This window comes from Carassius auratus, unplaced genomic scaffold (assembly GCF_003368295.1).
Source record: "Carassius auratus strain Wakin unplaced genomic scaffold, ASM336829v1 scaf_tig00003102, whole genome shotgun sequence".
Taxonomy (NCBI): domain Eukaryota; kingdom Metazoa; phylum Chordata; class Actinopteri; order Cypriniformes; family Cyprinidae; genus Carassius; species Carassius auratus.
Window position 1 is genome coordinate 91,038 of NW_020523502.1, and position 12,453 is coordinate 103,490.

Consider the following 12,453-nt stretch of genomic DNA (forward strand, 5'->3'; position numbering starts at 1 on the left):
GTAAATTAAAATAAATTATTATAAAAATTTTATAATTGATTATTAATATTAAATATTACAGTTTTTTAATGTTTCTTAAGTCCCGTCTGCTCGTGTTGTGAAATATTATTACCATTTAAAATAGCTGTTTTCTATTTGTTATGTAAAATGCAGTTTATTTGTGTAAATACATTTATTTATAATTATTTTATGAACGGAGTTCAAAATAACAGCTTTTATTTTAGATAGATTTTTTTTATGATTTCTAAAGGATCATGTGACACGAAATACTAATGCTGAAAATTCAGCTTTGATCACAGAAATAAATTAAATTTTATTAACATGAAAAAATAATTAAATTGTTATAATATCTTTCAATATTACTGTTTTCAATTAGTTTCTTGTATTCCTTTAAAAAAATAAATAAAATCGGGTTTTAATCGGTATCGTGTCTTTATGAATTAATGTGTGTTTTTTATGTTTATTTATGTATTCACACACACACACACGCGCGCGCGCGCACACACACACACACACACACAAACACACACTTGTGCATAACTGATTGAAGCTGGGGTTAATCCTGATAAATACCATATAGACAGTAAAAGAAATAAATACAGTAACTAATGTAGAATGTGAAGTGGGACCCCTGCTGGAGGATCCGCGGCAGTACAGCTGTGTTCTGTGCGCATGCGCAGTAAATCATCACGAGTTGTGGGCGGGGTTTGTTTGAGCGGCGAGCAGCATCAGATCCTGTGCGAGTGTAGATGATGGGTGTGTGAGACTCCGATAGTCCGCTAACCGATCAAAATAAACCCGGGGACACGTTAAAACACATATACAGCTACCTCTCCGCCGGGAGAGGAGCAGCAGCAGGAGGTTTCTCTGCCTGGAGAGCCTCTCTGAGCGGGGGAGTCGAGCCGGGCCATGGCGCGGGACTATGATTACCTCTTCAAGCTGCTCATCATCGGCGACAGCGGTAAGGAAACACCGAGGATGAGAGACGGGAAGCAGGCCTCGGCTCGCTTAGAACGACTTTCACGATCTAGAATCTCTTCATATGAGTTATTTCTGCTCGATACACACGTAACACGTCCGTGTATGCATTTGACAGCTTTTAAGTGACACGGGATGATGTTGTTTCTGCTTTAGCTCGTATAATGGGCCTGTCAACAGTTTAGAGTAATACAGTCTGGGTGTGTTCTGAAATACTTTTTTTATTGTGTCTAATAAAGTAAAATATGAATATGTGATATTGACTGGTATATTAGTTGAACTGTCTTTGACCGAATCGATGTATAAACAAACCTGAGGCATAAGTTGTGGTATTTAGTATTACTATGTGCCATTTAATGTTGGGATGTTGTACTGATGTATTATTCATATGTATACATACATATAAATGCACAATAATATGTAGATTTACAATAGTATATAAAATATAATACATTTATATAGAAAGTGGATGGCTTTATGAACGTGAGTTATGACGTCACAGAGCCCTTGAATGTTGTTTCATGTGTTCAGTGTGAAGCTGTAATGTTTTTTCTTTTTCTGTTTTCCACAGGTGTTGGCAAAAGCAGTTTACTGCTGAGGTTTGCTGATAACACTTTTTCAGGTAGGATCAACACGTCACGTGTGCTTTTAAACATTTTCTAACAAGAAGTGCAAAGTAACAAGTGGAGAACTCGTGGAGATTTCCCCCAGATTCTTATAGTGTTTTTTTATGTAAATACAATGGGCAATGTATTGTTTCAGCAAAAATGATTAAGGTCATGGACATACTTGTGCTTGAGAGTTTGGGCTCAGTAAGACTTGTAATGTTTTTACTGAAGTCTCTTCTGCTCATCAAGGCTGCATTTATTTGATAAATACAGAAAATAAACAGTAATTTTGCTAAATGTTATTACAATATAAAATAGTATTTTCAACTTTAATATCCTTTAAAGTGTAATTTATTTCTGTGATGCTCCGCTGTATTTTCAGCATCATTCCTCCAGTCTTCAGTGTCACATGATCTTCAGAAATCAGAATAATATGATGATGAAATATTATTTAACATTATAATAATATTTCACAATATTAAATCGTAAAGGTTTGACCGGTAGTGTGCATGCTCTCTGTTTCTGCTTGGCTTGTTCTGTGGTTTTCTGAGGATCTGTGTGTTGTTCAGGCAGCTACATCACCACCATCGGTGTGGACTTCAAGATTCGCACGGTGGAGATCAACGGGGAGAAAGTCAAGCTGCAGATCTGGGATACAGCGGGACAGGAGCGATTCCGGACGATCACCTCCACGTGAGTGATGAGAGCAGCACTGCATGCGTCCCAGTGAACTGTGTTCATTTACACACGAGACGCTCACGATCTGATGATTTTACGTCTCCGAGTGATAGAGACCTTCTTTGCTTTTGTTAAGTGTATAGGAAATAAAAAGAAAAATAGAATACAAAAAGATTAGAGAAGCTAGTGTTAGTATTATTATTCAAATAAAATAAGCAGTTAGTAAATTAATAGAGCGCAAGTAAATTAAAAGGGACACGTTTTTTTATTTTAGAATAGAATAGATCCACAGGAAATGATCCACATGAACTCACTCTGCATCTGAGTTTGAGTTGTTAAATGTGCGTTTGGAAACACATGAGGTGCCAGACATCTTCACAAACGTGTGATGAGAACAACAGAAGAGGTTTAAGGGCTTCCTGTAGTTTTCCTTTAAAATAAACCTTGAAATTAAGAAATTACTTTGATTACTTCCAAAGACAGCTATAAATATTAATATTGTAATTGTACAGTAGTACATTATTCATTTTTATTTACTTTTTTTGCAGCAAGTTATTTTGTACATTTTGTATTTTTTTTTTTGCATCCTTTTTTACTGCATCCTTCATAACTCCAAAAAGTCTTTAGTTTTATTATATTCATAAGAGAAAGATAGTCTGTACCGATTTTTCCCGGAAAAACACGAGTGGCTGGAGGCGTGACGTGTGGGCGGAGCTAAAGAATCACGAGCGCGAGTAGGCTTTTGCGTTGAGAGCGTTTGGAAGCTGTGACATTACTGTGAGGGAAAAACCTCATCCAAAACAAACCATGGCTAACAGTCAGATTCAGCGTATATTTATGATCCAGAATCAGATCCCGAGGCTGAAATTTAACAAGAGCAGCAGCAACAACAGCGTCTCTATGTGGTATGTAACGTTACCGAAACTGTATATATTTGCTTAGCGGTTTTGGAAAATGACTAAGTTCCACTTTGTCGTCTTTTTTTTTTTTTTTTTTTTTTAAGCTGTACATGTGGAAAGTGCAGTTTGATGACAACATCGCATGTTGTTTACTTGATGTACTTACGCGCTGATAGCTAAGTTAACAACACAGAGATATTTGAAGCAGTTTTACTCACCGCATGCGGTTCCAACACACAATCGGGACCCTTTTTCGTTGGGATTGCATCATCCTTAAGAAATAAACGATACGCAATTGATTGTTTTGCAGGGAACAAAAACAAACACTTGCACAACTCCGTTGATGCTCTGTAAAAATAAACTCCATCCACTGGTCCCTTAATGCTGTTTCTCTTTTGGTAATCTGTGCAGGGTTGTCTTGCCCTGGCAACCAAAAACACACTCCTTTTGTGACATTTGGCGACGCTCTCGCTCTGATCAGTGAAGTCTGTTGTGCTCTCAGTGCTCTGCTATACGGGAGCGCGCGCTCTTCCGGCAGAAGTGCCTCAGGACACATATAAGGAAATTCCTCTCCATCTAACGTCACACAGAGCCATACTCGAAAAAAACTTTCCGAAACTTGTGACAAACCGGAAGAGGTATTTTTGGAACAGAAATACTCCTTCAAACGTACAACTTAATTTTTGAAACTTTGTCCATGTTTAGCATGGGAATCCAACTCTTTAACAGTGTAAAAAACTCAGTATGCATGAAATAGCATTTCACCCCCCCTTTAAATAGACTACCTATACAAGTAGTTATGCCACTTTGTATTATTTTGTCCTGTTATTGACGTAATGCGCGTCATTGACGACATGCGCAACTAGATGTTCGAATAGTTTGAATGTTTGTGTTTTTTTTAGAGGGAATATTCGAACGTCATTTTTGAGCAATTTTGACAGCCCTAGTTCTGATGAGCTGTCTGCTGGTATTTCATCTGTTTCTCAAATTCTCCGAACACCCTGGAGTAAATGTGTGTTAATGTGAGGCGTGTTGCAGTGTTTGGAGAGAGATATCTGAACGATGTGATCTCACACAGCAGGTTTTACAGTGTCTTGTTTCCTCTTTCAGACGATGGAAACCGCTTCAGTTTCAGTGTGCTGCTGAGAGCAGGCTTGACTTCATGCTTTCCAAGACATGTTTCATGTGTTCAGAGAGAGTGAGGCTTTGAATCTGATGCGTCTTTGAAGACTAAAAATCTTATATGTATATATAAACATACATAGACACATACACGGTTATTTGTATTTTCTATATTTTCGTAGCTATATTAATATATAATTATAACACATTTATCTGGTGAAATTGTAAAGCCCTACAATAAAGCACAGCAAATGCAACCTTTTTTTTTTTTAAGAGCATTCACAGTCTTAGACATTTAATATTATACTTGTATTATTAAAATAATATCGTACACTTTATAATATGACGTTCATGCAATATTTCCAAATGAAGCGAGATAAATTAAATCAAATTCATGAAACCAAGTTGCTTGTTTATTCTCATAGTTCACTCACTAGTTCTATTTATTTCTATATCATTATGTATTTTTGTATTGTCCTGTATTTTAAGGCGTGTATGGCTGAGTTCAGCTTCACAAAGGCTGGTGTTGATGGTGTTTGCTGGTGTGATACGCTCTCTCATTAGAATAAGTGAATTTGAGCTCATGGGAAGAGACCGATCACGCTTTAAACCTGCTAACACTGTCGTTCTGAACATGAGTGATCCTCAAATCATGACGATTAACGTTTCAACATAGGAACTGATGATGTGTGCCTCGAGAAAAGTCACCCCAGACAACCACTTCCTGTCAGTGGTGTCAGTCGCAGGAAGTGAAAGAGTCACGGCTCACGAATCCAGTCTGCTTTAGACTCTTTTATTCCAAACATGCTGGAGTCCTCTTCACATTCTCAGGATGAGATCTGCTGATGGAAACCTGGTGTTAAACTCGATTCTGACGGGTCAATGAGAGCGTGATCAGATTATCTCAAACTTAATAAACACAGAATATGTGGAGTTTAGTGGATGCCGAGCGCTCCAGGCCTGCTTCTGTGACTGTGTCCTTCATTTACTGGAAGTTTCCCAGGGATTTTAAGAGAAATATTCAGATTTAAAAAAAATTATTCTATAAAATAATTATTATTTTATACAAAATATTTTACTGATTTATTTTTAATAATTTGAATAAAATTCATTTTAATTTAGCATTAAATTGTTACACTTTAAAAACCATGTATTTATTAAAACATATGCATTTATTTACAGACCTGTGCTTGTGTCCATCATCTGTGGTTTTATTTGTGTGTTAGTAAAGCTGTGTGGTGGTCTCTTTCAGGTACTATAGAGGCACTCATGGGGTTATAGTGGTTTATGACGTCTCCAGCGCCGAGTCGTTCGTGAACGTCAAACGCTGGCTTCATGAAATCAATCAGAACTGTGACGACGTCTGTCGAATATTAGGTGAGTGTATCACTGCTGTGGATCGGATGAACTTCACCAAGAACAGTCCTGCTCCTGTTACAATTTAACGCAGTATTACACGTATTGTTTTTAAGCTTGAAATCTTTGACCTGCACACACTATTCTAATGCTATTAAAAATTACAAGTTGTAAAAAAAGAAAAATTGTAGTATTCCAGTAATAAGTTTTCTTTATCTCTAATGTGTCTCTAACTTGTATATTTTTGGGATGAAATCTGAGCTGGGTATCTTTCTGCTCTTTGCTGCTGGTTCTTCTGGAGCTCTGGTTGTTTTTGTGCTTGGTTTTAATGCTCACTTCCTGTGCTCTGCGTTCAGTGGGTAATAAGAACGATGATCCCGCCTCTAAAGTGGTGGAGACCAATGACGCGCAGAAGTTTGCCGAGCAGATGGGCATCCGACTGTTTGAGACCAGCGCCAAAGAGAACATCAACGTGGAGGACGTGAGTCGAGCTTCTCAAACCGCATCAGATTAAACTTCATCATGTGACTGATCATGAAGAGCAGCGTTTGTCTTGTTCTTTTCTAATCTTCCTGTCCAGACCAAAGACTTTTGAGGAAAGGAAATGGTCACATTTATTTTCCTAGTGCTTTATACAATTAAGATTGTTTCACCTTTAAAGGAAAAAATGGATGTATTTCCAGAGTACTATAGTAACTGAAACTGAGAGCATAAAAAGTCTGAAGTGAAATAAAATATAGAAAACTAGCAAGTTGCCAAGGCAAAATCTTCATTTAGATTCACTTGACTATAGAAATAAAATGGAAAAATAACAAAAAATGTTTTAAAGCATCTAAAAAAAATAAAAATAACAAAACTGTATAGATACATTTAAGATTCACTTGATGTACTGAAATAAGTAAAACTAAAACTATAAATGCATAAGAATAAAACTGTAGACAAAACAAAATATTAAAAATGTTAATAAGGCTATAAAAGTATGATGTATTAAAATATTATAAAATTAAAAACTAATTATTAAATTAAAAATGATTTAAAAAAAATAATATAAAAATGGCAAAACACATAACAAATTTTATAAACCTTTAAAATTAAAACAAAAAACAAATAAATTCAGAATTTAAAAAACAAAATATTCTTAAAAAATAAACTTAAATTAAACCGAAGATTCACTTGATGTACTAAAATATTAATTAAAACTTTATAAAACTATAAACGCATGACAATAAAACTGTAAAAACAACAATAAAACTACAGACAAAACAAATATTTAAAATATGAATGAAACCGTAATAGCATGATGCATTACAATTAGTGAAACTGAATACAAATAATTTCGAAAAGCAAAAACAAAGGAATTTAAATATATAATAATAAGATTGAATAATAAGTTGAAATTAAAACAAAAATTTAACGTAGAATTGTTATAAACTGGAATAGGATCTCAGTGATACTATAATAACACTGTAGACTACAAAAGTGTGCAGGATGGGCCTTTTAAAAAAATCGTTTTAAGCAAACGTCTAATGCTCAGAAATGCATTGTGTGTGTTGTTATGGATCGAGCTGCTCTCACTGAAGTGTGGTTGTGTCTGTGTGTGCATCAGATGTTCAACTGCATCACTGAGCTCGTCCTGAAGACACGCAAAGAGTGTGTGGCCAAACAGCAGCAGCAGCAGCAGAGCGAAGTCGTCAAACTGAGCAAGAGCAGCAAACGCAAGAAGAAGTGCTGCTAGTGGACCTGACACACACACACACACACACACACACACACTGTCGTCTTTGATTCCCCTGAAGATCTGCGGCAGAACGGCCCAATGTGAGCGACTGCAGTATTAATGTGACTTAACCAATCAGGACCACGTCTAAGACGATCATCTTCATGTGGACCACACGTGTGCTGCTCTGCCAACCACTAAGAGACACTTGTTTTGCCTTCTGCTTTCTCTTTTGTCTTTCATTTTTGTAAAATTGTATTTTTTTTACTAACAAATTATACAATCAAACACACAGTAGTGTTTAATGAATCTGGTGCCATTGACTGAAAGAGGTTGTCTTTACAAAGCTGCGAGGAAACATGAGCCTCTGGAAATAGTGAATGCAAGATGAGCGTGTTTCTTCATCAGGTTTGTAGAGATGTAGCGTTGCATCAGTGTCTCATCAGTGGATGCTCTGCAGTGAATGGGTGCCGTCAGAATGAGAGTCTGATAAAAACATCACAATAATCCACAGCACTCCAGTCCATCAGTGAACATCTGGAGAAGACAAAAGATGAAACACATCCAGCATTAAGATGTTAAGTCTGAATCAGGAGAGAAATCTGCACAGGTAAAGTACGTGTGAATTTCTTGTGGATGTTTTTATCAGCTGTTTGGACTCTAATTCTGACGGCACCCATTCACTGCAGAGCATCCATTGATGAGACGCTGATGCAATGCTACATTTCTACAAACTTGATGAAGAAACAATCTCATCCTGATCTGAGGGTGAACACATTTTAATTTCTGTGTAAACTATTCCTTTAAAAAGGAATAATTCATGTGAGAACGGACACTTTGTTTTTTATTCACCTGCATGTCATTGCAACCCATTCATTTCCTCTGTGACTCACAAGCAGCCTGAACATTCTGCTAAACGTCTCCTGTTGTGTTTCACAGAAGAAAGCAAGTTAAATTACTTTGTGATGACATGAAGGCGAGTAAATGATGACAGAATGAGCATTTGAATTGAATTTATGGTTCTCAGTGCACAATCTCTCCTTATGAAAATCAAAAGTGAGCTCTCTAAAGCGGTTCATGTGACTGTTACCTGCTGTATTTGACTCCTCAGATCTTCTGAACACATTCTAGTTCCTCTTCAGCAGGAATATCGAGACACCAGCGGCATTTATGCCTGAAAATATCCGATCCTGAAGAACCGAGTGCTGCTGGTGACGCTTTTGGATCCTAAAACACAAATGCAGTGACAGACTGTGGGAGTGAATGATTCTAGCTTTGAGATGTTCACAGTGGATCTGCGACAAACCCTTATGAAACCAGCGTTGTGTTAATTGATGTGTTCATATGATTGAACGTCTGCTCTGTATGACGCATCTACACGCGAGCGAACACGCATGTCTTCATGTGGACAGACGTGTGTCAGTGTGATGATCTGCTGTACACTGGAGAACAGCAACTATTGCTCATATCCTCCCAACGCAAGTCTAACCATAATAAACATTTTAAGAGAACAAAATGTTCATCTTTACTTGTTTAGCCACAAGGTGTCGCTCTAATACAGTGAAACAATTGCTCGTTCTCTTTTGTGTCTGGATAAGTTTTTATCCAGTTGGTGTTTTTACATGTTTTGAGACAAATCAGAAACATATGAGTCAGACTAGAATCTGAAATCGCGTTACAGATGCTTCATTTTCAAAATGAGTGACATTTATGTCCGTCATGTGTAAAATAAATCAACATTTAACATTTGTCTTTTTTTTTTTTATAATTTTTTTTTAATGATTTTTGGTTTTAAAAAAGAACAGGTTAAATTGTTCAAGATTTTAAAAATGTTTTCAGTCTCTCATGCCCATCAAGGCTGCATTTAATTGATAAAAAAAACAGTAAAATCTGCAGGATTGTGAAATATTTTTACAGTTTAAAACACCATTTTCTATGTGAATGTCTATTAAAGTGTCGTTAATCCTGCTCCTGCAGGAACGTGAACACAATCACATCTATGTAAAGAGTACAACTGAAAATAAACTGCTTTAATAGAATCTGTACAGTGTGTAGAATGTGTAATGCATTCAAGTTCATAGTATGATGCATTGCACTGAATGATGATGATTTCTTTCTGCAGCATCATAATAGTAGGCACTTATATATGACTCATGCACTACATTCAAGTCTTCTGAAGTCATACGATGCTCCGGCCATCCAAGATGTTCATCGGATTTGGAGAAATGTGTTATTGCATCAGTGTCTCAGCATTATATGCTCTGCAGTGAATGGGTGCCATCAGAACGAGATTAGCTGTTTGGACTCTCATTCTGACGGCACCCATTCACTGCAGAGCATCCATTGATGAGACACTGATGCAGTGCCACACTTCTCCAAATCCGATGAAGAAGCTGATTTCTTTATCTGAGGCTGTTTTGTTGTGATTGTTCTAGTGACCTGTGATGTCGTCTTGTCTGTGAACTCGGATGGTTTCTGTAGTTACCCATGTCTCTCTCCATCACAGCTCGGGGAGGCTGTTGCCATGGAGCTCACAGACATCACCAGGGAAACCAGATCTTCACAAGTCAGTGAGACTCGATGAGAGAGTAGTTGTTCTCTGTCAGAGGTCAGAGGTCAGAGTGTGGTCATGTAACTTGTGTAGTAACTAGAGAGAGACACACAGCCCTGACTGAACTACATTTAAAACACTTAGAATAATTTTATATTAAGAGTTTTTAACAGCACTTGTGTGAAAATCTCAAATAATCAAACTTTTTTTTTTTTTTTTGCAAAAATGAGCTTTACCCATTACGTGTTGAACATTGAGCTTTTGAAGCACTGTGTTTACATTTACATTAATGCAGCATATGTAATGACTATAACAGGAAAAAAACACAAAAAGGGCTAGACATGCAAAATAAACGAATGAAAAAAATAAATGAAAATAAATTGTATAATTTAAAAAACTTATGAAAATATTAATACTAATAATAAAGTGATAAAAATTTATTGGCAAACTAAACCATGTCAATAGAATCATAAAAAAATATTATTTAGTTTTAGGGTTCTGTCACTTTTTTATTACTATTAAACAAAAAGATTTGAGAAGTGAGTCAAGCCCAGTCAAAAAAAATAGAGAGCAGGAAGTGAGCCAGAAAACATTTGTTTATGCATAGAAAATTGTGGATATGTTTCCTAGAATTTGTACAAGTGTCAGTAACAAATATCACCATTTAATTAAAACCACCTTGAAAAATTTGTTATGTTAGACTTTGGTTAAACCAAAGCGCAAACGTGTTGCCGCAGAGAAAGATACTTGTGGGCGGTGCTTAGGCGAACGTGGTGACGTAACTCGGGTGCGTCCACCATGTATTGTCCCGCCGAACGCGCAAAATTTGAATTCGCCAGGAAGCGTTGAACGTGTCCACACAGCAGTCAGTCAGTGATGTTCATCTAAACGCGATTAATCCAATGATAATTTACTGCTCCACATATTATCACACGAGCTTTAGGTAAGTTAAACATATCTCTAATCTTCAATGAAACTGAGATGAATGTGTTTGTTTAACGCGACCGTTATGAGCTCATCGGTGAATAACGAGGGAAACTTTCAACCTGAAACATTTTTGCTGTAACATTAATGTTAATAATGTCAATTAATATCATTATGAGTGATTTCAGAAGCGATCTCAGTTTATTTTGAATAAATATTAAGCCTGTTTGTATAGTGACACGTGTGATTTGCTCTGTCATCGTCAAATGTTTACAGTTGGACGAGTGTCAGTTAATCAGATAACAGATTCACCTCACAAATACATTGGAAGTGTATGGTTTTTAGTTTATTTGATGATTTTTTCTGATTCTCCTTATAAATATTCGTGTCGTGTGACATGCTATTTAGTTAATATGACCATACAAAACTGTGTAACTCTAGGTTTAGTTAGAATGAATAGGTTTTGTTTAAAATGATTTTACATGAACTATAAAAATGTCACTGCTTGATATGTCATATCAACTCTACTGTATACAGATATGTGTTGATCTGACTTAGTGTGCTATATCTTTTCAGACTGATCCGACTTATGGTTTTCATAAAAATTTAGATTAAAAATCATAAAAATCCCATAGATTTACATTGACGGAATGTTCAGATGAGCCAGGAATATTCAAACTCCAAGTGTCAAAACTCAAATGTAAACAAACTGAAGCCCATTAGACTCCATCAGACTTATATTCTATGTAACGTTACTATTTCTAATAATAATAAAAAAATCTATCCTAGAAAGATAATAATCAGGCTGAAAATACTGTATGCAGATATGTATTATTAGTTTCATTGATGTCTCGTTTTTTACTGATCTTTGAGCTTTTAACAAGTTAGAAACCTACATTATGATTATAGTGCGAATACAGCAACAAGTATTTGTAAAAAAAAAAAAACCTGGATTACATGTTTGTGCATCATCGGCATATTCCCATCATTGCTGTCTGGATAGCTGCCCCCTTGTATTTGAACACAGTGGACTGTGTTGACTGTATTGCTGATGTTTGTCTGTCCTGCAGAGATGTTGAAGTTTAAATATGGAGGCCAGGTCAGTGTTAAAGATCTGTCTGCTGTGGAGTCCATCACCAGCCGCTGCGCTCGACTCAATCAGCTGCTGCAGGTGATCTATAGATCTAGAAATTAAAGTCTTGAAGAGTCTAATGTTAAAGGGTTGTTGTCTTGTGCTTTATTGTTATCATTCAACTTTATGCTGTCCTTTGAATAAAAATTGCATTATTATTATGGACCTATTTCACATTTCCGGGTTTCTCAGCAGTGGAACTCGTCATAATTGGGTTAACCTGAAGACCAGTGAATGGGAGAGAACCACAGATATATATTCTTTGCATTCCCACTTGTTTAAATAGCAAAATAAAAACAGAACAATATAAAATGTACCATCCTTCCCACAGATGCGGCATTAGAAAAACCTTTGCAGTAGCGTTAACTTTTTTTTTTTTTTTTGTAATTGGATGCAAATATAACAGAATACTGTTATAAATATACATGCATAAAAAAAATACAAACATGAGAAGATTTTTCAATGCTGATGACCGTTAAATTGTGAAA

The 12,453-nt window shown here is 36.2% G+C and overlaps 2 protein-coding genes across 8 annotated transcripts in view; both read left to right on the forward strand.

The window, feature by feature from the left end:
• Positions 1–697: 697 nt before the first annotated feature.
• Positions 698–9,103, forward strand: rab35a (RAB35, member RAS oncogene family a). The gene is made up of 6 exons (XM_026243341.1): positions 698–961; positions 1,550–1,600; positions 2,156–2,279; positions 5,538–5,662; positions 5,998–6,122; positions 7,248–9,103. The coding sequence occupies exons 1-6, from the start codon at positions 910–912 to the stop codon at positions 7,374–7,376; spliced, it is 606 nt and encodes a 201-aa protein (XP_026099126.1). The 5' UTR covers positions 698–909; the 3' UTR covers positions 7,377–9,103.
• Positions 9,104–10,708: 1,605 nt separating this feature from the next.
• The window catches only part of cita (citron rho-interacting serine/threonine kinase a), a 101,589-nt gene continuing 99,844 nt past the window's right edge, over positions 10,709–12,453 (forward strand). For 6 of the 7 annotated variants that reach the window (XM_026243342.1, XM_026243345.1, XM_026243344.1 and 3 more), the window contains exons 1-2: positions 10,709–10,852; positions 11,904–12,004. In XM_026243342.1, the coding sequence (XP_026099127.1) occupies positions 11,906–12,004 (99 nt within the window). In that variant the 5' untranslated portion in view covers positions 10,709–10,852; positions 11,904–11,905. Of the gene's footprint in view, positions 10,853–11,903; positions 12,005–12,453 lie in introns of those variants that run through there. The other variant, XM_026243343.1, reaches the window with a different exon arrangement.